Source organism: Podarcis tiliguerta, assembly GCF_965153285.1.
Source record: "Podarcis tiliguerta genome assembly, chromosome: 12".
In the NCBI taxonomy this organism is placed as follows: Eukaryota; Metazoa; Chordata; class Lepidosauria; order Squamata; family Lacertidae; genus Podarcis; species Podarcis tiliguerta.
In genome coordinates, this window is record NC_139545.1 from 22,875,962 (window position 1) to 22,902,667 (window position 26,706).

General features: G+C 46.1%; 1 protein-coding gene and 1 long non-coding RNA gene across 3 annotated transcripts in view; both read right to left on the reverse strand.

The window, feature by feature from the left end:
- The window catches only part of LOC310660490, a 22,754-nt gene extending 16,472 nt beyond the window's left edge, over positions 1 to 6,282 (reverse strand). The window contains exon 1 of the long non-coding RNA XR_014503425.1: positions 6,182 to 6,282. This is a non-coding gene — a long non-coding RNA (uncharacterized lncRNA). The remainder of the gene's footprint in view (positions 1 to 6,181) is intronic.
- An 8,262-nt stretch (positions 6,283 to 14,544) lies between these two features.
- On the reverse strand, positions 14,545 to 25,545 carry PRR15 (proline rich 15). Of its 2 annotated transcripts, none has more exons than XM_083405262.1 (2): positions 24,397 to 25,545; positions 14,545 to 16,864 (listed from the first exon to the last, which is right to left on the reverse strand). In XM_083405262.1, exon 2 carries the CDS (start codon positions 16,780 to 16,782, stop codon positions 16,387 to 16,389), a length of 396 nt encoding a protein of 131 aa, XP_083261388.1. In that variant the 5' UTR covers positions 16,783 to 16,864; positions 24,397 to 25,545; the 3' UTR covers positions 14,545 to 16,386. The 2 variants fall into 2 exon arrangements, with proteins under 2 accessions (XP_083261388.1, XP_083261389.1); XM_083405263.1 differs by lacking the exon at positions 24,397 to 25,545 and adding an exon at positions 23,968 to 24,088 and having other exon boundaries at positions 15,240 to 16,864.
- Positions 25,546 to 26,706: the final 1,161 nt, after the last annotated feature.

The following is a 26,706-nucleotide window of genomic DNA, read 5'->3' on the forward strand; positions in this document are numbered from 1 at the left end:
CTCTCCCCTCTTCCAATCTCCGCTTTTACATCTGCATTCAACCCCTCCCAAAAGAGGTCTCTGACTGGCGCAGAATCTTTTTCCCACCCCAGGGCATGAACCAGTCCGAAAAATCGAGTATGGTACTGCCGCACGCTGGCTTTGCCTTGTTTAAGTCCATGTATGTCCCTCCTGGCAATATCGACGTCTACCTTTGATAAAAAGCATGAGTCCATTGCTTTAATAAAAGCCTTCGCATCTTGGAGCGCTGGATCATTGTCCCTCCATAGATTCCGCAGCCACGTTTTGGCTTCCCCATGCAAATGGGACAAGATAAACCCCACTCTCTCTCTCTCATCTCTAAAGTCTTTGTCAAGTAAATCCAGCGCAAACAGCAGGTCTGCTCTGAAGTTGGGGTACTGCTGCAAACTCCCGTCGAAATGCGATACAAGGCTTCCTCCCCTTCTCCCCAAACCTATGCCTTCTGCCTTGGCTCCCGTTTGCCCCTCTTTGGAAAGCACGTCCAACCTGGCCTGGAGATCCCGGCAGGAGGTAACCATCTCCTCCTCTCTCTTCCTGGATGCAATTACCTCAGTGCTGAGTTGTGTCACCGCTTCTTGCAGGGCTTTTATCTTCTCTTCCGTCGTCATCTTGCCTGAGTTTTGTGAGCTCTGTAAGCACCCCTCCTCTGTCCTCGCTGCGCCGACTCACGTGGCGAGGTTCTTGGTGCCAAAACTTTAAAATTGGAGACAGAGCTTACTGTCAGGGCTGGCTCCGGGTCCCAGCTCACCAAGGACCAACGCTAGCCGATAGTACAGTATCAAAGTCTTTATTGAAGAATAGTCTCCATTTACAAGTCTCAGCGTCCCAGCCCTACGTCTGAACTTTAGACCGGCGAAGCTCTGTCTGGATCTCCACCCCCCGTGCACCAGTTCAAGACTCTAATCTTACTCCACCTCTTCCTTCTTTCTCTCTTCCTCTGGGTCTTACTACCCCCCGGGGTCTCATTCCTCCTGGACTCTTCCGACGCGGAGCTAGACCCCTCTGACTCCTCCCCCTCTCTTCGGCGGGCTTTAGGACCTGGCTCCTTACCCGGGCTGCCCACCTTGCCGCCCTCCTGTACATTTGAACTTGGCGCGCGCGCGCGTTTTACTTTCCGGATGACCGTTTCCTCGCTCCCTGACGAGGGTGTGGCCACTCCTGCCTCACGTTCTCCCTCTGCCTGCGCGCTCCCTGATCCCGATGCCTTAGACTCCTCCCCCCTACTGCTCTCTGGGGGGGACGCTGGTCCGGATTTCCAGCTGCTACTCTCTGAGTCCCCTTCTTCCCGAGGTGTCCCCCTGGGCACTCCCCTTGCCCTGACCATGGGGGCCCCTTTCTGTGAATCCTCCGAGTCACTGGAGAGACTCAGAGATCTTGGACTACTGTCGCCGCTGACATTTCCTTCCGACTCCTCCCCCTCGCTCTCTGTTTCTTCCCTCTCCAGTGACTCTGCTCCTGAACCCCTGACAGATGCACAAAGCCAAGAATAGCCGTCCTTTCCTAACTGAAGCTCAGGGGAACTGCAGTAAGTTGCAGGCAATTATAAAAAATGGAACAGGAGCACAGCGCCCAGCAGTTTATTATGCCTTTCCAGGAAGCAGCAACCAGGGATCATTAATGACTACAAATTAGATGATAAAGTCATTCAGATCAACAAATGATTGAGAGTAGCTTGTTGATCTCAAAGTCTAAGCACAAAACGAGCCCTATGGCAGTGCTATGCCTGAATGCAGGCTTCCACAGGTCTTACTTCAAAATATTGCTTTCAATTATGATGATCTTAGTGCCCTCTGAAATAGTTTTAGAATACCATTGAAGACTACTGAGCAATCTATTCAGTTGGCACTGGGGATTTCAAATAAGATGGTGTGACTGCCATCAGGCCTCTCAATTTTTGTTATATAAATTAAGCCATGTGTTATAGGGACGCTGCCATCAGGCATTAGTAGTTAATGCATTTGTTACAGTACTTTAAACCACATGAGAGCACTGTTTGTCTAGTGACCTAGTCACCTTGTTTGAAGCTTCTTTGTCTAAGTTAACTCCACCCTTAAAATCTGAGCCATTTTTCGTTTGCCATTTCTCTCCAGACAAGATGTTTGCTATTTCTCTTTCTTAGCTCCACTCATCCTATAAACAGTTCCTGCATGAATAAAGCCTTTGAACTCCAGAAACTAAGTTGAAACAACAGAACATGCTTTTTTTTTTTTAGCGCCAATACTATACTATACGAGCTAGGTTCATCTTACCTGTAGTACGTAAATTCCCAGGTCACACAGAACTTTATACCTCCCTGCTACTTCAAGGTGAAAACCCAGATGTTACATACTCAGTTGCTAGATTCTACACTGCCATGATGGATATTAGTCGAAGGATGGTTTGTGCCACAAACTAGGTCCAAAATGCAAGACCTTTTAACTGTGCCTGTTTCTATCTTTTTAAGTATGTATGACATAATCACCTCTTAATTGCTAGTTTTTATTCCTTACCTGTTTTAAGTCTTATGTGTTCAGTTTATCCATATGCTTTATCTTTTGTTGGTCTGTGACCGAAATAAAACTTTGATAGCGATACTGTAAGTGATTACTCCAATCTAATTCACCCAACCTGCAAGGTCTGCTAACAGCCTATTACACTTAATATCAAATTGCTGTGGAGATGGATGCCAGTGCCTGAAGGCCAGTTCAGAACCCTTTGTATGCTTCCATGCATATGCAGAACACCTACATGTCAGGGCAGTGCCATGCAGTTCAAGAAAGGGGCAGAGAATATCACGCCCTCTGCTTTTCATCAGATGAAAATAGGCAGACGTGCCAACTGATGCTGATAAATGTGCTTGTGTATAAATTCCCTAGCACACTCTTCAATAGCGGAGACATTTGCTTTAGGTATGCTGCCAACTTCCTACAATTTAATGTTGGTGAGCCACACCAACAGCAGTGTGATGAGAGAAAAGAGGCAAGTGAGCAAGTGGCGCATGTGGGGGGCAGCCCAGGCGACCTGCTGAGGAAGGTGTCTTTGAAGGAGGGTGGGATGCACTTGAGAGAGTGGTTTGGCGAAGAACTCTGTGAGGCACCATGTTAATTGTCACTTCAGAGAGGATAATAATAATATTATAATAATTTATTATTTATAACCCGCCCATCTAAAGGGACGTGGGTGGCGCTGTGGGTTAAACCACAGAGCCTAGGACTTGCCGATCAGAAGGTCGGTGGTTCGAATCCCTGCGACGGGGTGAGCTCCCGTTGCTCAGTCCCTGCTCCTGCCAACCTAGCAGTTCGAAAGCACACAGTGCAAGTAGATAAATAGGTACCGCTCCAGCGGGAAGGTAAACGGCGTTTCCGTGAGCTGCTCTGGTTCGCTAGAAGCAGCTTTGTCATGCTGGCCACATGACCTGGAAGCTGTACGCTGGCTCCCTCGGCCAATAAAGCGAGATGACTGCTGCAACCCCAGAGTCAGCCACTACTGGACCTAATGGTCAGGGGTCCCTTTACCTTTAACCTGCTCACCTGGCTGGGTTTCCCCAGCCACTCTGGGCGGCTTCCAACACAACACTAAAATACAATAACCTATTAAACATTAAAAGCTTCCCTAAACAGGGCTGCCTTCAGATGTCTTCTAAAAGTTTGGTAGTTATTTTTCTCTTTGACATCTGATGGGAGGGCGTTCCACAGGGCAGGCGCCACCACTGAGAAGGCCCTCTGCCTGGTTCCCTGTAACACCGCTAGAAGTCCCTCGGTGCTGGACCTCAGTGTCCGGGCAAAACGATGGAGGTGGAGACGCTCCTTTAGGTATACTGGACTGAGGCCGTTTAGGGCTTTAAAGGTCAGCACCAACACTTTGAATTGTGCTTGGAAACGTACTGGGAGCCAGTGTAAGTCTTTCAACACTGGTGTTATATGGTCTCGGCAGCCGCTCCCAGTCACCAGTCTAGCTGCCGCATTCTGGATTAGTTGTAGTTTCCAGGTCACCTTCAAAGGTAGCCCCACATAGAGCGCATTGCAGTAGTCCAAGCGAGAGATAACCAGAGCATGCACCACTCTGGCGAGACAGTCTGTGGGCAGGTAGGGTCTCAGCCTGTGTACCAGATGGAGCTGATAAACAACTGCCTTGGACACAGAATTGACCTGTGCCGCCACTGACAGCTGTGAGTCCAGAATGACTCCCAGGCCGCGCACCAGGTCCTTCAGGGGCACAGTTACCCCATTTAGGACCAGGGAGTCCTCCACACCCGCTCGCCTCCTGTCCCCCCAAAACAGTACTTCTGTCTTATCAGGATTCAACCTCAATCCATCCTCCAACCAAGAGTTCGCCCACTTCCCTGACGTCGCATTGAAAATTAGCGGAGAAGAGTTGTTTGGCAGAGTTGTGAGGGAAGGAGGTGGGATTTGGGGTGAGCTGTGGGTGGTGGTGGCGAGGGGAGGAAAGGGGGGGGGAAGGAAGGGGATAACAAAGGAGTGAGGGTTGGTGAGAGAACCAGCAGAAGTGGCAGCCCCTAGGATAACACAATAAAAAGAAATCATTTAAGCTGCCTGTGACATTTCCTAGGGATGTGCCAGTTAGCACACAAATAGTTTGATGTCAATTTGTGTTCAAATAATGTAAGCCAAAATTATATATTAGTAAAAAAAAGCTTACAAATGTTAGGCTGGTAACTACAGAATCACCCAAGATTGTGTTTATATGGGTTTGGTTGGGATCACTCATCATAAACATACATACCTTTGACTTCCTTACATAAATATTTGAATATTTTATCTTCGTAACACCAGCCAACATCCTGTTCTGATTCTCAAGTGAGATTGCTCTTTTCTCGGTTTCACCATGAAACATGATAATGATGTTCAAATCCTCAACAACTGCCTCAGTTTTTAAAACAATGGAATTATAGGATCCATGTGTGTCCAAAAGGCCAGTATTTATTAGCAGTTTCTAAGAAGATTTGTGCATGATAAATGCTTGGTCAGCGCAAGAGACAGTTCTGATGAAGACTTAACAGACTTCATAAGAATAGTGGAATAGCACAGGAGCTCAAAACTCTTGCAGTGTGTTGTCTACAGAGTTGTTATGAAGGCAGCACAACAAAAATTCAGGTCTACTTCACTTGAAAACAGAGTGGCACAGAAACTGCTTAAAGCTGCATCTGTGTGACAGATGCACCCTATGGCCAGGCATTTGTATGCAGCAGCTTAGCACACAAATTTGATGTCACCATACCAGAGGCTTCTGTGGAGCCCCATTTTGATTTGCCACAACCTCAGGGGACATTGCAGCTGGCTACCTAGGGCAGTCTCCTTGAGGGAATTTCATACTGAAAAGCTAAGGCTATCCCTTCCACTGTGGTTTTTGTTGATGCACATGTTAAAGTCTGTCAGTAAATGTGTGGCCTGTGTAATACTATTTAGTGGTGTCTCTCTTCCTCCTAGGGCTGCCATATTTCAAATAAAAACCAGGACACCCCAAAAGTAGTTGAGCTTTTTTTTAGGAACATGCCACCCCCCAAATTGAGCCTTTTAAAGGAAAACCTGAAAGTTGTTGAGCTATTTTTTACAAATAACAAATAAACACACCCAAGAAAAGCACAATTTTACGATTTGCCTATGACCCAGGACAAAGTGCCTCTTGCAACCTCCCCCCCCCCGGGCGTCAATTCCACCTTTGAAATCCAAGTCAAGGAAAATATGGACGTATGGCAGGCCTACTTCCTCCACTTTCCTCTTTAGCTGCATTGTAGGTGCCAATCTGTATGGGAGCCATGGTGGGCCTCACCGGGTCTCAGTCAGCCTCACCAGGCCTATCCACAGCCATGGCAGGCCCAGCCAGGCACTCCCTTGGCTACAACAGGCCCCACCAGGCACACATATAATTTACTTACTTATAATCTTGCATTGGTTCACAAGGCAGCAGTAAAAATTGAGCAGGCAAAATACAGTGGTACCTTGGGTTAAGAACTTAATTCGTTCCGGAGGTCCGTTCTTAACCTGAAACTGTTCTTAACCTGAGGTACCACTTTAGCTAATGGGGCCTCCCACTGCCACCGCCACCGCTGTGTGATTTCTGTTCTCATCCTGAAGCAAAGTTCTTAACCCGAGGTACTATTTCTGGGTTAGCAGAGTCTGTAACCTGAAATGTCTGTAACCCAAGGTACCACTGTACTTACATTGTATAACAAGCTTCAGGCATGCACCTGGAGCAAGTGGAGGCATGTCTGCATCCATCTCTGGTCAAAGGAAGAGAGAGAGGAACAGGAAGTACTATATGTTCCTTCCTCTCTGGGAGAGGAGGGGAAGTGACATCACACAGAGCCCTCTCTACCAATTCTATTTCTGTGGTCTGAGTGTCAGCAAAGCAGCTCTGTGGTCGTAGCCCCTTCTCATGCTAACAAACAATAATATGCATTTGTTAGTTGGGGCTGCTAATCCCTCACAGACTTGACCTTTGTTAATATTATAGCTTAATTGTGGTTCAAAAACAGATAACATCCTACTTTATGATAGCAATACTTTTGCAATGCCGTGATATCCCTGCAGAGGAACTTTTATAGAATTGTCATAAATGTTGCCTAGGAACATAAATTACCTTGCGAATCTCAGTCTGCCAAGCAGCCAGAAGAATCATGCTTGCCGTGCATGTCACTGCTACCTCATGCATTGAGTTGGAATGTGGCCTCTGCATGCATGGGGCGAATATGTCCCTTGATGCTGCCCTAAACAAGCACAATCGAGGCAAGCTATCTCTTTGATGAAAAACAAAACTTGGATTAATTTTACATATTTAAAACCTTCCACTACACTGATTGCCTGGAACAGCAGGAATGGAAAAAGAAACCCAGGCAAAGTTGTAGACCAGTGCCATTTGGGCTTTACATTAAGATTTCCTGCATATTCAAATAGAGAAGTAGTCTTCAGCTGTCTCATAACTGGGACCTACCTTTAACTCAAACACACATCTGTTTGTATGATGATAGTGCTGCTGTTGAAACCCACCTTAGAGCCGACTGTGAACCAGTTCTGGGTCCCGGCTCTCCAGCTGAAAACCAGTGATCTAGTGCTATCACTCATAGAATGGCCACAACAAGTGTTTAGGCATGTGCAGAGCAAGAACCAAGTGTGGTGAGCAAGCTACAGCAGCCTTTCTCAACCTTGGGTTCCTAGATGTTGTTGGACTACAACTCCCATTATCCCTAGCCAGCAGGCCCAGTGGTCAGGCACAGGAGCAGACTTCGGTATTCTTTCAAAATATGGCGCCCTGGGCGAGGCCAAAATTTGGCACCCCCAAATAGATCTTCTCAATTATGGGTCTTCTACATTTTGCGCTTGCTCAGCTCAGCGCCATGTGCGGCAGAACCGGCCACACTGCCCGAAATCCATGATGCGAGTTGTAGCCCAAAACTTGTGGAGGGCACCTTGTTGGCAATCCCTGAATTAGAATCTTAGAAAGCTGATCATCAAATTCTCCGAGTGAAGGCTGTGCCATAAAATATCATCAAAAGTGTAACCGTATAGGGATATTTGTGCTTTAGAGAGTTACTAGAACCAGCATGCATGCAAACACAAAGGTGTTATCTGAAAGAAAAAAATACAAGAAAATCCCTAAAAGCTAACAACCTTTCAAATCTCCATTGGGAAGGACTTTGCAGGGTGTGATTCGTCATGAAGGGTGTGACCCTAAGAAATTATCAGTTCATTTGACCTCAGGGGTGTGGAACTTATTTTACTGCTTTATAATTGCTTGTGTTTATGATTGCATGGACATTGCCCATTCCTAATAGCTGCATAGCATGACCCTGGTCTGTTTTTTTCTGCTTGTTTCAGGCTTCCTTTATCAAATATCAAAGAATTAAAGTTGAATCTAACTGAGAATATATGAGTATGCATTTCTAGAATCATTCCCATGGCTTCCCAAGATACTGCTTTGCCACAAATTTCAACTAAGAGCAATGTGGTCGAAAAGAAACATCACACCATCCTCATAATCATTCATGGCCAGTATGATGTCTATATATTTTAGCCTCTCCATCTCTCTCTCTTGCAAGTAATTGCTCTGAAAACTACCCAAGCCCTCTGTGGCCATATATCAGCTATCTTATATGTAACATTAACTTTGTTATGAGCCCCAGTGCTATATATATTGGGGGGGGGCATTTCCCAATTTATAAACTGGTATCCAATTACACACCTCCTTATTGGAGATAAAATATAATAAATTTCTTCAATTAAATATGAAGTGCATAGCTTCAGAAAACATATAAATTACAGCTGCAACTTTATACATAATATTAATTGACATATCAGTATTATGTTAGCATATTATTGCCCTGAAGCACGGGGTACCTGGTGGCAAATGCCAATGGAGTGCACAATCCCATAGTAGATGCTAGTATACAGTCCAGCAGGCCAACAGCTCTGGAGTCCAGTCAGGCCAGGGTCCCTCCTCTGCAGCCAATTCAGGGGTCAGGACACCTGGAGGTCAGCCCTGAAGCGCTCCCTTGACCATCCAAGCCATGGTCCCACCAACGTGGGAAGTTCAGCAGACACAGCACCAAATCTCTGCTGCCCTTTTATACTTTGCATGCTGATTGCAGCATCTGGGCTTGATGAGGCAGGTGACCCTCACCTGTTCCAAGCCTACTCCAGCAGAGGAATCACACACTTCCTCCCAGAGCTAACAAGTCCCACCTGACCACTGGTCTTGCTAGCTAGGGATGATGGGAGTTGTAGTCCAAAAACAGCTGGAGACCCAAGTTTGGGAAACCTTGTCCTAGAGAGCCTGCCGTGGAGACAGGGCCCCCTCTACCTCTAATGATGAGCCCTGCTGCTCTGGTTCCTGTGCACTGACACCCATCCCCTCGCCATCCTCTGTCATCCCATGGGTGCTTCCTACACCAACTTCTCCTTCACCATCTCCGGCATGCCCTGGTGTGTCCCAGTCCTGGCTACAACCCTCATCAAGATCCACTTCCTCCTCCCCGTTGTCCTGTAAGTTCATGACAATTACAGTGGTACCTTGGGTTAAGAACTTAATTCGTTCTGGAGGTCCGTTCTTAACCTGAAACCTGAGGTACCACTTTAGCTAATGGGGCCTCCCACTGCCGCCACGCTGCCGCCACATGATTTCTGTTCTCATCCTGAAGTAAAGTTCTTAATGCCAGGTACTATTTCTGGATTAGCAGACTCTGTAACCTGAAGCATCTGTAACCCGAGGTACCACTGTATATTACAGCAATGTTTTATTTCTTCGCATTAGTAACTTTAAAAAAAATCTGATAAATAAAAAGCTGTAATCTGTGTATGATTGTGGGATTTGGTGGGCCTCCTAGAACCTGGGGTGCGTGTGTGTCTTTGTCCACTGCGACCCAGGAATCCAGGGTTCAAAGGCCCAAATCAGCCATTAACTCAATTCATGACAACTCTCACGTAATGCAATGGCAAAATTCCCACTGACTTATTTGGAAGTCCAAGAGAGCACTGAGAATGCCTTTGTTCTAGCCAAGATCCTACAAACAATGATCCAGATGAGTGCCTTATGCACACATAGATTCAGAATGTGATCACTGGAACTGGAGATGTAAGATGGGCCCAGAAATGCCTACTGTCATAGCTACGGTACTTGGTGGAGACAAACAATACGTCTGCAAATATGAATTTATGAGGCAACTAATTCCTCTGCACTATTTGCTCTCCTGTTGTTTTCCAAGAACTTTGTAACTGTGATTTTACAATTCTGCGATATTTCATTGTTTTATATGTAAGTGTTGTGTCCAAGGATTGAGGCAGAGGTAAATAATGAGGATTTTATTCTAAGAAAAGAAGCAGCAATCATAGCAAGACTAAACAAGTATGCTTAGGCCTAAAAATTCCCTGGTGTTACTTCCAATCTTTTTACTGAGCTGAATCTCTTCAGTTGGCTATTTTTAAAAGGAGAATTAAAGGGGGAAATCCCGACTAAATTACCACCATAACCCAAGAGGTGGGGATATATATTTTAAAAATTAAGCATAAATAAATCCCTTCACAGATGTGGACACATTACTGGCACTGAGACTGAGGGAAAGGAAAGCAGAGCTCTGGTGTTGCTTCAGGTCTGTCCTGCTTGCAAGCTTCACATTCACTGAAAAGTGCCTCAGATTGCTCCGATAGCCATTTACTCCAAGAGAGCACTATAGATTCTGGTTGTACTGGGAATTCTGCGATGGAAGCCAGAGGGCAACAATGTGACACCCTTGGGCCACAGAGGAACTGGCACTTCAGTCACGTCTGGTGGAAGTGTTTCTGGGGTTGACCCTGCACACAATTCTGTTTCTGATTCCGAATTTTTAACCTCATTCCTCAAAGAAGGGGATTCTGACCCCAGGGTTATGATATGTGCCCTGAGTCTCTTTTAAGCACCTAGGAATGTCCTTGCTATAAAGCCTGGAGGGCATCATGGTCTTCAAGTCTAAATTCTCAACTTGTGTTGGCAGCAGTGACTAGTTCTGTGGCACCTAAAAGTCTAACAAATGTTATTCTTTCATAGGCTAGAGTGCAGTTCATTAGATGCATCCAGTGAAGTGCACTATAGTCCCTGAAAGCTGATATCTTAATAAAATGTGTTCTTCTTTCAGGTGCCACAACCCAAGACTCTTTGTTGTTGCTCTAGTAGGCTCACATAGTTACCCCTCTGGGAATTTTTGTAATTAGCCTTGCCAAGCTTACAGAAAGGTTATATAGTTCAGCAAGGATGTTATAGACTATAATTATTGTGTAATGTTTTATTTCTGACTATCGGTCGAATAAAGAAATTGATTGATTGAGTTCAGCAAGGAATATCACTCAGGTACATTTTGGATTAAAGTATCTTTATTAACCACATAACAAATGTCCATTGAGTTATGATGTAAATAATGTTGATTGCTATACTACTCCGCTGGCTTCACAATGTGAACTGGAATCTCTGCCAACTTAGGAGGAGGGATTCCTTCTTTGAAAATGCACCACCACAAAAGCTCTTTACATATGGAAACTGGGTATTATGCAGCATCCTTTGCACATGTGTTTCCAACAAGTGATCCACCATTTGCTCTCATACAGACCTATGAGAAGGTTATAGCACACATTTGAATCCCCTCTGATTTCCATCTGGCAGCTCAGAGAACGTTTAGTCTTTTGACCTAGATCAGGCTGACTGCATGTGTTTCACCCAACATCACATGATGTGTTTCATATCAAAGCATCAATTTGAACTGGCTTCCTTATTCAAGGCAAAATTGATGTATGTTTGCAAGGGCACGCCCACAACCATTTTAATTCTAACGCTGTCGTGTGTATGAAGTTCAGGGATCTGAGCCAGGACACGACAGCTGTCTCCCTCCTCGTGGCTTAAAGGACCATTGCAGGCTTGCACAGTGGTTTACCCTGACCTCCAGCTGAGCATGTTCTGCTGCATCAACGGTGCCTGGTTTTTCACCGCTGAAATTCCCATCTCGGAGAATAATTGCTGGGCCCTAAATCAGGAATGGGGAACCGAATGCATCCCTTCCCAAGTGTCATGGACTGGCTGGATGCAGAAGAGTGGTGGGTGGCACCAGGTGGGGGAACCCCCAAGGGAATCCCCAGGGGAAGAAAGCTCAGAGTCAGGGGATTGGTGGTGGGATGACAATGCATGGTCGAAGGGAGAAAACTGGGAGGAGGAAGTGTCAGAAGCTGAAGAGGCAACAGGGTTTAGTGAGCAGGAAGAGGCTGTGGCAGAGAGCAGTCCAGACTCAAATGCAGTAGAGGAGGGGAGCCAGGGGACAAAGGCGAGGCAGGCTGCAGAAGAAGGCAGGGAGTCTCCGCCTCCTGCTGCAACCAATTCCCTTCACCGCTGGTCTCCCAGAGAAATAAAATGGGTGGAGCAACAAGAGACAGGATGACAGAGCCTTAGTGTGCTGGGAAAGGAAGTAGGGCAGGAGCCTTAGAGAGCAGTGGGAAGGCGGAGACCTCCAGTCCTCGCAACGGCCTCATTGGGGCAAGACCTACTGAGAAGGGTTGCTGTGATCACTAAGACTGAGCTGTTTTGTTTCTTTAAAGGAATAAGGTGCTTAGCCTGAAACAGATGCCTCACCCCTGCCCTAGGTATTTTCTGTTTTTCACAGAAACACTGCACCAGTTCCTAGCATGACGGGTAGTTAGGCATAATCAAGCCAGTACCCCCTGCAAGTTACCGGACAGAATTTCAGCAACTTGCTTCTTTAAAAGCTTACTGGTTAAGCTGGTACATTTTCATGCATTGCTAAGTACTCAATGAAAGCAGAGAGAACTGGGAGCTGCTGTGGTTTATTTAGGCAACAGGGAGGTGTTCTTTCTGGTGAAGGAACAGATCGAGATTGGCAAAAGGGTGTGTTCGCAAATGGCCAAGGGGGGAGTGAGTCATAGCAAGGAAAATTTTGGCTTCCGAGAAACATTCAGAAACAACGTCTTATGTCACAATATCGGCAGCATTGTGTATGCTTAACAGTCAGTCAGACAAACAAACAGAAAGACCCTTAGACACACAAAAACCTGGTTTCTACAGAAAGTGTGTTGCGAACAGGGGGTTAAAGTCTACATTCCAACTATGACAAATGTGTCTTTTTTTTGTTCCACTAATTTCCTCCTGTTGCATAACTTTATGAGAAGATAAATAAAGGATTTAAATGCCAAATACTTTGCTCAGTGTTATTGACCACTCTCATTTGTTTAGAGCTTTACACCACACCTCAGTCCTTAGCGACGTTCGCTTCTAGTTGTGTTGGAAATACAACTTCCTCCAAAGGAGGCCGGGGGCGGGGCGGTGGCATCTGTCTGCTTTCAATATATTAACGAAGAGCTGAACACCAATTGATTCATTAAAATGGCTGAATACAAATTCATTCACAAGCATCACGCCTCACCTGCATTTGCCCAGTCGCTGACAAACCCACCTGCAACGGCTTCAGAAGAGCTGGCTATGCAGCTTGTTATTTGGGTTAGATTGCAAGTGTGTAAGGATGTCCTATCCTTCGGAGCAGCTGTGGGCATCAACTTGAGCCTCAGCTCAAAGTGAAACCTGTCTCCCTTTGGGCAATTGCACTAGGAATGGTGCCAGCGAGACGACTTCTTCTTCTTCTTCTTCTTCTTCTTCTTCTTCTTCTTCATTGTATGCTGGCGGTTTTGCTTATATCAGAAGCTTCTTTCTTTGAAAGAATTAGAACTAGTTATTTTCTAGGGATACTTCCTATTTAGAGTTTAATTTTCCAAAGGATGAAATGTAATAAATAGTCACCGTTCTCTTTTCCCCCTTTAAATATGTAAAAATATATATAAATAAATAAAAGAGAGGGGGTGAGAAGATAGGAGAATCCTTTAAGACAGCATTTACAACAAAGGACTGGATAGCATTTGCATTACTGCCCAAATTGGATTAACAGGATCGAAAAGGCATCTCTAGAGTCTCCAAGGATGGATATTTCTGACATTTTAAAATAATGAACTAAAATACTATGGGAGAGTGGGTATCACAGCTTATATTAAATGGTGCTTTTGTTTTCCTGCTGCAGAAAAAGGATTTTTTACCGCCGACTTAAAAGGGAGAGCGCTAACAATGCAGTCAGAAGTAAGTCCCACTGAATTCAATGGTAAGTATGTATGGCATCATGGCACGGCACAACCTTCACTGGTGGGTGGCCCCTGGAAGGTTCCACAAAAGGAAATGCGGCCCTTAGGCTAAGAAAGGTTCCTCACTCCTGTTCTACATACAGGCTGGCTAGAGCCTTCATGAAGAATTACCAAGGGTGTGTATTGAGAAGCATGTTGAATTGAAACCTATGAGACACAGGGCTACAAAAAGCACGTCTGCTTCCTCCAAACACATCCAGTGCAATGCCAGAAAACATACCAGGATTTGTGCTATTGTCTCCACGGCAGCATGTCTGGCACAGAGACTTTCCAACACACTAGCACAGCTGTAACAGTTCTGCGGCGAGCTTTGACACAGCAAGAATTATTTGAAAGCAGCCACACTACAGCTGTAAAACAGAAAGTGTGTCTTACTTTTTTTTAAAAAAATGTTAGGTCTCCAAATTTTAAATTGCAGGTGTCCAGTTAATATGTAGTTCATATAAAAGGTAAAAACAAAAGGTAAAGGACCCCTGGGTGGTTTAATCCAGTCAAAGACGACTATGGGGTTGCGGCACTCATCTCGCTTTCAGGCCATGGGAACCGGCATTCGCCCACAGATAGCTTTCCAGTTCATGTGGCCAGCATGACTAAACCATTTCTGGCACAATGGAACACCATGATGGAAACCAGAGTGCACAGAAACACTGTTTACCTTCCCGCTGCAGTGGTACCTATTTATCTACTAGCACAGGGGTGCTTTGAACTGCTAGGTTGGCAGGAGCTGGGACAGAGCAATGGGAGCTCACTCTGTCGCGGGGATTCGAACCGCCAACTTTCTGATTGGCAAGCTCAAGAAGCTCAGTGGTTTAGACCACAGTGCCAGTAGAGTGCTCTACCAAATAAAATTTCAATATATATATATATATTTAATTCCCATCAAAATCTCAAAGCCACACACTTTCCTATCCTACAGATAACATACATCTTTCCATCTGAACTTAGAGAAACTCCTGGAGATATTTCTGTCATTCTCCTATGGTCTGGCACCAGGAGGCATTGGGGGATTTCGAGCTGCAGGGTTATTGGCACTGCACTGAGCAGACAGCCCAGCTCTGTTCTCCTCCAGCAGTCCTTTTACCCAGAGGTATTTAGGCTGGGTCCCTTTTGTTCAGCTTCTCCAGAGGAGGTATCGGTTACTTGAGAACCATAGTACTAAAATGTATCATGTTCGTCTCTTAACAACGAGAATGACAAATATTACTCCCTTATTGCGTTCCAGTTGAAGCAGCTGCTTCTAATTACCAGAAACAAAATGAAATGTTGTTTCCTTTTTCTGCTTCTTTGTAGAGAATAAATTTGGGAGCAAGAAGTGTAGTACTTCCCCAACTATAATCTCCCTCCCTTCCCTTTATAATCCACTGAATAGCAGACAGATTCGTTTACTGACATTTCTACCAACAGGAATACAATTGTTAAGAATCTCCAGGTGCCACTAGAAGGTTTTGGCCTTGAAATAAGATAAGATGGAACATTTCCAACTCCCTCTCTTCCCAAAAGGAGGCTATTAAAAGCATACTAGACTCACAAAAAGCCTCCTTGGCATAAAGGAAAGAGAACCATAGGTTGTTGTTTTTTCCCTGTGTCTTTTTATTAAAATGAAGTTATTCATTTGGGACTGTAGTAATTAGTTCTTTGTAAAAAAATTACAGCATGGCCTCTTTTATTGCAGGAGCAGCTGAAAAAGGATAAAATCCACATTTCCATTTTTAATTTTGTTTCTCGGGAGCAGCTAATGCAGGAGATTGGAATTCTGAATCTATTTGCATGACAGTGACTTGCAAGAGCAGACAACTGGGGTCCCTGTTGCAGGTCACCTTCAAAAACAGGTTTGTAACGTGTTCTGAAATCTCATAAAAAAGGCACCTAGGAACCCCCTCTACTTATTTTAAACCTCAGCATTTTGGTGTGCCTTTTAAAAATATATATACAGATGTTCCACTTGACTTTATCAGCACTAGGTCTCTCTGCCACTCCAACTCTGTCCCTCCTGGCATCTTCAGGGAAAACCTGACATTACTGTACTGTACTTGCTTAATGGACCTCAAGTGTTGCTTGGGCAACAGCAAGACATCTTCATCTGACCCAGAGCAGCAGTAAGTTTTATCAATGCTGCACATTGATATAGGTCACCAGTGGGCTATTTACCATGTTTGTGTGTTTGTTTCCAATTTGGGACATCTACTGCAACACCTAAACATAGGACTAAGTTGGGGCTGCATGCTAGACTTCTTATTCTCCATTATCATTATTATTCCATATAGCAGCATATTGCGCACTGGCGGTTTTCTGCAAAAGGTGGTGGTGGGCGTGAAATAAACCACAATGACGATTTCGTTGGGGACACTGCCCGCTGAACACACTTTAATTTCACGACCGGAAAGGGCAGCTGAACTTCAGCGGGTCTCTTCCTTATTGCATGTTCCTATTGTCCCAGAGATCTGCGGCCCTCCCCGTGAAACAGGAGACCCCCGTGGTCGACTAAGGCGCCCGCCTCGCCATCATCTGTCCCCTCGGCGAGGGCGAAAGAGGCTTTGCAAACTCGCGCGCAGGATCCTCTAGGCCACAGTTCCCCAAAAGCGCAGCCGAGCGCGCGCGCACACACACGCTCCTCCCCTCGGCCGGAGACGAGGCGGCAACCAGGCCGCCTTTCCCCAAGATCCGACAGGCAGCTCCTCCTGTGGGCCTGGCAGGGGCCGGCGGGGAGGCGTGGTCACTGGCACGGCGTCTCTTCGGCGGGGCGCGCCGGGGCGGGGTTCCCGGCTGCGGCTTCCGGCGCCCCTTCGAAGAGCTGCTGGGGACTGTCCGCCAGCAGCGTGGCGCGCACTTTCCGCTTCTCCTTGAAGCGGCCCGAGCGGGAGATCTTAAGGTTCCGGCGGCTGCCCGAGTTGGGCTGCTGGGTCTCTTGAGAGTCCGAGGGGCTGGGCGCGGCGGGGAGCATCTCCGAGGGCTCAGGCACCTGCCGAGGAGGCCACGCAGCCGGAGTCGCAGCCGCTGGCGATTCCTTGGGCTTTTTCCTGCTGGTCAGCGATTTCCACCAGGCGCCCGAGGAGCCGCCTTTGGCCGCGGGCCCCGTCGAGGGGGCGGCCGTGCCGGCGCTCTCGGCCATCTTCCGGAGGGCAGGAGGCGCCCGCGCGCCCCTTCCCGGTCAGTGGGGTCCTGGGCGATGCGCTGCACTCGGGGCCGGTGGCCTGGAGGGGAGAACAAAGAGGAGGGAGGCTTGTTTAGTTGTTTAGCAGCAGGAACTGGAACCCTCACCGACTTGGGGTCCGCGGTAGGGAGGAGACATTTAAGGGGGTGCGGGAGACATCGGACGCACGGAGCGCGATTAGTAGGCTCCGTTGAAGGAACTGTCTAAGAGGGTCGTCGTAACCATACGCAGAGACTCCACTTCCATCTCATTTTATTATTTACTCGCTTCCAAATTGTGACGCCAGGGCTTTCTTGAGGCCGAGTGCCCCCTCCCCCCCCCCAAAGGCTGCGCCAAAAACGTTTTGGTTCATATAGGTCCTGAAGGATAGCGCCTTTGTTGAGCCTGAGACTCTTAATCTCAGGGTTGTGGGCGAAAGATGCCTGCACTGCAAGGAGTTGGACGAGATGATCCTTGTGGTCCCTTCAAACTCTACAGTTCTATAATTCTACCTGGAGTAGGACTAACATTGAATATAACCCTCCCCCTCCAAAAAAGAGGGAGATAGGTAAAGGGACCAGCCAGAGTACAGCTTCCGGGTCATGTGGCCAGCATGACTAAGCCGCTTCTGGCGAACCAGAGCAGTGCACAGAAACGCCGTTTACCTTCCCGCCAGAGCAGTACCTATTTATCTACTTGCACTGGTGTGCTTTCGAACTGCTAGGTTGGCAGGGGCAGGGACCAAGCAATGGGAACCACCAACCTTCTGATTGGCAAGTCCTAGGCTCTGTGGTTTAACCCACAATGCCACAGAAATACCACTGCATAAATAGGAAGTGACCAGCTTGGGGGCATAATGGGGCTGATGAAAGCACTATGTTAGGAATGTGGGGGCTGGGCACTCCTGGTGATATTGGAGTGTATCTCCCATCACCACTGGCCCTGGTGGGGACTGATATGGCCCTCCAGTTACTGTTGGACTCCCAGGTACCCCAACCCTTTCAGCCCAATAGTATGAAGTGAAGATTTGTAATCATTTCCTTGTAAACCTATTAATAAAATAAAACAAAAACACATAAAGCAGTTTTCCAAATATGTAGCACCCCTAAATGTGCTAGGGTGCAGAGCCAACCAGGTAATACACTTTGCAGCAGCCCTCCTGCAAGATGCCGAAAGGAAGAAAAGCACTCTTGTTTTCTGCCCAGGAGGAGAGTTAATAAATGAATAAAAACCCTGAAGAAACAAGCTTGTGAAAAATGACGTCATCATACTAACCGAATCTCCTGCTAATAAATATGTATTTTATTATTTATTATATTTATATTATACACAGAAGAACCACCAGCATTGGTGCTTCAAGTCGTCTCACAGTTTTTTGAGAGTGTCAGTAAACAGTTATTTGAAGACTTTGGGCCTGCTCCTTATTAAGAATCCCAGAGTGGGCCACAACAATATCTTAAACCAGAAGCAGCCATAAAATATCAAAATTATATACAGCCCAGTGAGGAAGAGTGAATTCTCAACGTTCTCACCCAAACTCCAGGGTAAATAAGTTTTCAAAAAGTGTCCAAAGGACCAGTGGGAGGGCGACTGCATTTCTGAGGTGTCTGAATTGAGAATATAGGCAGGATTCAGTAGACATTATGTACTTAAATTTCAAAAAACTTTCAATAAAGTCCCTCGCCAAAGACTCCTGAGCAAACTAGAAGTCATGGAATAAGGAGACAGGTCATGGATCAGTAACTGGTCCCAGAACAGGAAGCGGAGAGTTGGAATGAATGGACTGTTCTCAAATGGGAGGGATGTAAGAAGTGGAATCCCTCAAGGATCTGTACTGTGTCACTTCATAAATAATATGAAGTTAGGAGAAAGTACTGAGACGCCCAAGTCTGCTGATAGCACACAACTGTTGAGGATGGCTAAAACAAAAAGGGGTTGAGAAGAGTTCGAAACAGAACTCTCCCGAATTGTCAGAAACGCATTAAAATGCCAAATATGACTCAATGTAAGCAAGTATAAAGCGATGCACATTGGGTCAAAAACAACAACAACATCCCAAACTTCATATATGCCAGTGGTGTCTGATCTGACAGTGACTATCTGGAAAAGAGATCTTAGGAATCATAGTTAATAGGTCAGTGAAAATGTCCAACTCCATGTGTGCAGCTGTAAAAAAAATCAAAACCCATGTCTACTAAGATCATTAGGAAGGGAATTGAAAAGGAAACTGCATAATTCGGTTGTACAAATATATGGTGTGATAACACTTGAAATACTTTGTATAGTTCTGGGTGTCATACCTCAAAGGAAATATCCTAGAAAAGGAAGAAGTGCAGAAAAGGTGCATCCCAAATGATCAAAGGACTGAAGCAACTTCCCTATGAGGAAATCTACATTTGGGACTTTAAAGTTTAGGTGGGAAGTAAGGGGAGACAGGATAGAGATGTATAAAAAAAGAGATGCATAGTGTGAAGAAAGTGGATTAGAGGTATTTTCTCCCTCATACTAGAAAAGGGTCAGCAAGCATTTTTTCCAGCCCAATGGCTGCACTTACCAATGGCCAACCTTCTGAGAATTGCATGCAAAAGTGGGTGTGGCCGAAGTGTATAAGTGGGTGTGGTCTTAAAAAAAAAATACACACTTGGAGATATCACAAGTACCTTCTGGCATTCCATAATCACAACAGGGGGTCTTGAAGGAGTGGTCCATACCAGAATATGTGTGTGCGTGTGTATAATTTTTTATATTTAGAAATTTAAGAAACCTTTCTGCATGGATCGTTAGGAATGGTCATTTAATTATTATTTTTTTAAATGACAATTATGTACTGCTTGAAGGCTTCAAGTTATTTGTTCCTGTACAAGAGCCTGGGGTCATGCAATGAAGCTCTTGGAAGATTCAAGATGGGCAAAAGAAATGCACCACACAGTACATAGCTAAATAGTGTACAGTAAGCCTGTAACTTAAGTGGGTGTTATGTTTTGGGGATCGTGCCTAAAGCCAGAATCACACACAGTCAAAGCACTTTGGGTGCAATGGCAGGTGAGATTACCAATGTATTTTTTCCTGGATGTCTGCTCCCTTAAATTTATTTATTGTTAAGTACATAAAGCGGGTGGCGCTGTGGGTTAAACCACAAAGCCTAGGACTTGCTGATCAGAAGGTTGGCGGTTCGAATCCCCACGACCGGTTGGGCTCCCGTTGCTCGGTCCTAGCTCCTGCCCACCTAGCAGTTCGAAAGCACGTCAAAGTGCAAGTAGATAAATAGGTACCGCTCTGGCAGGAAGGTAAACGGCGTTTCCGTGCGCTGCTCTGGTTTGCCAGAAGCGGCTTAGTCATGCTGGCCACATAACCCGGAAGCTGTACGCCGGCTCCCTTGGCCAGTAAAGCGAGATGAGTGCCGCAACCCCAGAGTCGGCCACGACTGGACCTAATGGTCAGGGGTCCCTTTACCTTTACCTAAAGCTGAATGTGCCCAAGTTAAATGCACATAAGTTGCGGGTTTATTGTAATTCTCTACTACTGTATGTAGTAATGCCCAAAAACTTGGATGGTTTCAGAAGGGAATTCGACAAATAATGAAGGATAAGGCTCTCAAAGGCTTATTGAGGATGTGTGTACCACCACTACGAAAGACAGTGTGCTGGGTACCACAAATGCTGTTAAACTTGTGTCCTGCTTGTGGGTTCCCCATAGGCATCTAATTGGCCACTCTGAAAATAGGATGTGGGACTAGATGGTCCTTTGGTCTCGCTCAGTAGGCCACTTCTTATGTCTTGCTTACGTTGTTTTTGAACTCTGCTTCTTGGTCTAATGTTCATTGAGAAGGCTTAGGGTTGCAGTTTATTAATGGCAAAGTGCAAGCTAATGGTCTTGAAAACCAAGAGGTCTAATGTCCACAGAACTGGGCAACATTTTGCATTAAGACAATTTGTCAGTGTCTTATCATATTTGCTTCTAACAGCAGTAGCCTACGCATGTCTACTCACAAGTAAGTTCCATTGAATTTAATGGGACTTACTCCCAGATAAAGACAGGATTGAGCGGGACTCAGCTGTTCTCAACCTGCCACTGTTGATAGATTTCATAGGATAGGAACTGTGTCCATTCCTAAGCACATTGGTGAGGAAACTATGCAAACTTTAATTCATCTAGAATGCTGTGGAGAGTTAAAACCTTTCCACACTGCATAACCTTCTTTTGTACTAATGAAGTCATTAGCAGTAGTTAAACCTTTCCAAGACTGGCTAAGCAACCAAGAATTCAGTTGCTTAGCACAATTCATCAAAAGCTTCTTTGGTTTGAAGATTTAAACAGAGACTTGTAGTATTTCCAGTACACTGGGTTTCTGATCCAGCAGTACCTCCTGACAAGTCCAGCTAGAGTTGAACATTTGCAGCAAAGTTCAGCACCATCAGCTTACAAAAATTTGCTAAGTGGGATTGAAATGTTAACTTTTCAGGTTTGTGAATTTTGCATTGGTATGCTGTTTACAGCAGACAATGGGAACAAAATGATTTGGTCTTAGGCCAAAACCACCCAAACTGAGTGAGCAGAAAACTGCAGTTCAGCATAAGTTTCACTGAACTCAGTACCCCAACTTCCAAGTAAACATGGATAAGGATGGATTGTGAGCCAGTTGAGACCTAGCCACCTTGTGCAGAGCAAAATTTGATTCAAAGTAGAAGAGACATAATTAAAAATGTATTCTATATTCTAGTTTCAGCATATCTGCATAATCAGATATACCAAATTATCAGTGCTGTCTCGGTTGGGATTGTTTCTTCTCTTCTCCATTCCCTTTGAACGCATGGCACAAATATAGCTCATTTTTCTGCACTTTCGGAATTTCTTTTTAATTCATTCCTTGAAGGCGTACAGACACCAGATACATGTACTGTAGATCTCATTTGCTCCCTAATTGTGGCCTACTGTCTGATCAGACTTAAATGCAGTTGTCCATCTAAGTTCCAATAATTGACAGGCAGATACCTTAAGGAAATATTCAAACAAATCACAATAGTAATGGCTACTCCTTTTTCCCCCTCCCAGGACCTGGAAGTCAGACATATATATACACCCACCCTGGGGGTATCTTATGACAAAGGGTGAGATGTTAATAAATAATAGTACACTGTCTCTGAACATGGAGGTTCAATTTAGCTATCATGGCTCTGTGGCATGGAGACTGAGGATCAATTTCCTAGGACTACTTCACCCTGGGAGTTGAACTGCTAGGAGGAGACAGTCACATGCGTGCCCCTTCCGTTCTGCAAACTTAACTCACTGGTTTTCTATTTTGTGCACACATCGGCTGAGTCACTACATAAGTGGTTGTTCTCCATGCAGCTGCAGAAGCCAATGATAAATGTTTCTGTAAAAGTTCGCTGGTGGTGTTCCTTCAGCTTGATAAGGAAATGGAAGGCAAACCTTGCTCCTTCCTACAAGGGAGCTTTCAGATTTTGCACAGCCTTATCACACAAACAGTGCTATGGTTTGTCATCATAAACTGATGATCATGACAGGTAGGGCCAGGCACTTTAGAAACTCTCTCCTAAATCTTCAACATGCTTTCATTTCTGAGAAGTTTCCTGCTTGCTTGTGAAGCAAGAAAACATTCTTGCTGTGTTGAATGATGGAACATTCATACTGGCTGCACTGGGGCCAGGATTTCACCCACAGCGTGTGGTATTTTGTACACGTAGAATCCATCGAGCAGAGTGCAACTCACTGAATTGCTGCAAAGACCAGAATGAGGCAGGTTCCTTCGAACAGCAGGTAAAAGTGATAAACTAGGTTTTTTTTGGAATGGTTAATTGCAACATTTATCTAATAGTGGCGGCCGCCTTTGCAGCAGGACTTGGATATTGAGGTAGCAGCTCTATGTTGCGTTTGTTAATTAAGCTTGTTGCAAGTCATAGCTGGAGGGCCCAAGTTGCACCTGTACTGTGCAAGGAAACAACTCAGCAGGTGCAATTGAGGACACAGCAGAAAAATGCACTTTATAACTGGGTTTTTTTTTTATGGCTAGATAACCCTTAGCTGTCAACATTTTGCTAATTTGAAAGGTGGGGTGAAACTGGGGAATTTTTTAATAGTAGAGCTATAATCCCCAAACTGCATCGCCCGCTATACACATGCTTCTTTAGGATTGCCCTTTACCGGTTGCTTAATCCAGAGCTACTGGAGGAAAAACATAGCCTGTTGGATTTCTGCCTATTATGCAGAAAGGGAGGGAAGGAGTGTGTACATGTGTAAATAGCAACCCTCCATTTCAGAGCTCTTCAGAGATTACAGTAGTGTACTGGGACCCTCAGACATAGTTGCCGTTAAGTTCATTCAGCGGGATTATAAAACTGACCCCATGCACCTTTAATCAGAAGAAAGCCCAGATATCTTCAGTGGGGCTTGCTGCCAAGTACATGACCCAGGATTGCAGCCTTGGACTGCAATCTTGTACATACTTAGCTAGCAACAAGTCCCACTGAAATGAAAGGGGCTTTCCTCAGAGCAAACATGTGCAGAACGGCACTGTTAGTTCACGGCACGTGCCTTTGGGATTGAATCGTAGAACCGTAGGGCTGCAAGGGACCCAAGGGGTCATCTAGTCCAACCCCCTGCAACGCAGGGATAAATTAAGAGTGTTGGACTATCACTTGGGAGGCCAGAGTTCAAATCCCCACTCAGCCATGAAGCTCACTGGGTGACCTTGGGGCCAGTCACCATCCCTTAGCCTAACCTACCTCACAGGGTTTTTTGTGAGGATGAAATGAGGAGGGAGAACCACGTACACCACCTTGAGATCCTTGGAAGATAAAGGTAATAAATCTGCAAATAGTAATAAATTTATAAATAAATAAATAAATCAGTTTGATTCCCTCCCCCCTTTTTTTCCCTTTCTCCTCCTATGAAGAGATTGCACCCTAATGTTTTAATGTTGTATCTTAATCTTTTAAATTGTATTTTAATCAGCTTGTTTTTATTATTGGTTGTTAGCCGCCCTAAGCCCGGTCTTGGCTGGGGAGGGCGGGGTATAAATAAACTATTATTATTATTATTATTATTATTATTATTTACCAGATAGATAGATAGATAGATAGATGGATGGATAGATAGATAGAATCCCATGCACACTTCTTGGGGAATAAGTCCCACTCAACTCACCGTGCTAAAGCAAGAAAATCCCCAATTGCCCCGCATCAGCCACGCTGAAGCGCCCTTGCGTCCGCACTTAGGGCAGCTGACAGGAAGGAGGTGGCAGCCCAGCTCCGCGCCAGCCCACGCAGCATCTTTTGCCGGCTGCTCCCCCTCCCCCTGACCAGGCTCAGGAAGCCCCCCTCCCTCCCTCCCGTCTCTCAGGCGCGCCCCTCCCCCTTGCCTTTCATGTTGCATGCAAGGTGCGCTCGTGCCAGGTGAGCAGCGCGCGCCCTTAGCGCTGCGCGACAGGTGGGCGCCTCTGGGCAGATTCCCCCCCCCTCCAGGTCACGCGCGCGCAAGACGCAGGCGGAGAGGGCTCTTGCCGGGCACCTGTTGAAGAGAGCACCTGCCGGCTGAGGAGAAAGCAAGCGAAGGCGCGTCCTCGTGGGCTCTCACCTGTGCGCCGGAGAAGCGTCTCTTCTTCTTCCTCCTCCTCTTCTTTTTCTTCTTCCCCCTGAGAAGCGGGGCTGGAGGGAGTCAGTCCATCCTCTCGCCGAGAGCGTCGTTACCTGGGCGTCCTTCTCTGAGGGAACTACTCGCTGCCGCAGCAACAGGCTGACTCTTGAGAGCGCGAGCGAGCCAGGGGAACTTGGCCTCCTTCCGGCGCCCGCCCGCTCCAAAAGGGAGCGCCAACTTTCGCAGGTGAAGAACAATCCGCCGTCGGAAGCCGGCCTTTCAGCTAGCCGTCTCTAGGGACGACCGCGAGCTGCTGGGGGGGGGGGGCGCTTGGGAAAGAGCGGCCGCGCTGTAAGGGAGCCAGCTTTCTCTCGCGCGCGCTTTTCGTGGCGAGGGAATCCCACCCGCCCGACTCACTTTCCTCGAAAGGTCTGAGCGGTGCACCTGATGCTCAGGCAACAAGGAAGCAGGTGCAGGTGAGCCCTCGAGAAGGGACCCCGCCCCTTCTCCTCCTCCCTAAACGGGATTGGTCCCTCTCGCAGTGGCAGCTGGACAACGATTGGCCTGGGAAGAAGAAGAAGGAGTAGTAGCACGGTATAAATCAAGAGGCGAAGGGAGTTACAGGGCACAACTTTGATCTCTTTTGGAAGCTGGCCATGGCGGCAGCACACAACTTGGCTCCCTTCCTCAGCCCTGCGCTGATTTCCTTGTAATGCTGTCATGAGTTCTCCCCGCTTCTGGCAGTCTTGGTGCCCATGTGACCATTTGGCTAGGAGCAGGGATGAGAGAGAGCCAGGCACAGCCGTTCTCTTAAGGCTTCGTAAAACCCTGCTTGTTTCGTGGAGTGCTTTCCGTTGCCCACATTTTGTGTGGTGTTTTAGGCCGAGTGTTCCCAAGTTGTGATAAGTCTTAGGATGTGTCTGTAGGGGGTGGTTGTCTGGGCTCTGGGGGCTGAACTAGTGTGCCTGATTCACCCAGGCAACCCTAAGCAATCACAGCAAAACTGAAGCGGCTGCAGAGTCCACATGTCCCACAAAACACGGGATAACACAGCAGTTCCTGTTAATGGGCACTTCTGCAACCAGAATGCTCCTTTGCAGAGCTAGCTGGGGTTTTTTTTGCCCCGGGTGAAGGTTTCAGAGGGGCACCATTGAGGCTCCCCACTGTATGTATTTGAAATTGCGTGGGGTGCCGCCAAACAACTGGGTCTTTGATCCCACACACTTTCTTTGTATGAAGTTTTAACAAATTTGAGAGCATTTCCAAGTAAACTTGTGTAAGATCTGGCTGTATATTCATAGGAGTGTTTTTTTAAGTGAAACAGGTCATGTGCAGTGGCTTCAGGCAATAGTGTGAAGGCAGCGCTGCCCAATAGTCGAATGCTGGCCTTGGGCACTTGAGATTTGAGTTAACAATTAGATAGTTTTGGGCAAGTCATTAATTTTCACAACCTGGATCTTATCTATAAAAAACTCTCCTCATTCTAGAGAGCTCACCATTTATCTATCCTGCCACCTAAATCTCAAAATAATTTGAGAATTTCTTTCTCCACAACAGATTCCAGCCCTCAGGAATTTAAGGATGGTGTGTACAAGCAGCAATTGTTTTAGCCGCGTCTGGTATGTGTGTGCAACTAAACCTGGAAGCGACCCAAAAACGTCATGAAAGCATCACAAAAGGAGCAGAATGGGACAGGGGCGGGGACGGAATGGGGGCTTTTCCAATGGTGTTTCAGATATATGCAATTTCACTTAAACACATGGTGCCATGGAATGTAATCGCCATGTAAATTGGGAGTTGCCTGTATAATAAAATAAGCAGGTTCTTTGAGCTTCTCTGAAGTTGTTTTAGGAAGGGAGCCTTGCAAGGTACCTGAGACAGGGAACAGGTGGGCACAACAGAGTTAGCATGATGGATACAAAGAGCATTGGAGGGCTTTCTGAACTTGTTGAAAGTTATCAGTACAAAACAGTCGCAAGATTTCACACGGACTTCAGAAGACCTTTATGCACTTCTTGTGTTTATATAGTAGCAGTTTAGTTGGAAATGAAGACACTGTGTCCTGTTACTGACCCCTTTAAAGGCCTTGATATATTTGCCACCAGTCTACAGGCTCGCAGTGTACTTAAGAGTTTGGAGATGCATCAGAGAGCACAAGAGACGCTGGGGAATGTGTGTCAGGGATGTTTGTATGTGAAGTTCAAGGTACGCGAAGTACCCTTCCGCAAATAAATTGCGGAAGCCCACCAGTGAAATGATGGCTTTTTAGGCAGAGATCAGTTCTACCTCTTGAGACCTCATTGCCAGATT

Bases quoted from the DNA above. Each gene is read 5' to 3' on its own strand.
- PRR15 (XM_083405262.1), bottom strand. From the start codon at position 16,782: ATGGCCGAGAGCGCCGGCACGGCCGCCCCCTCGACGGGGCCCGCGGCC.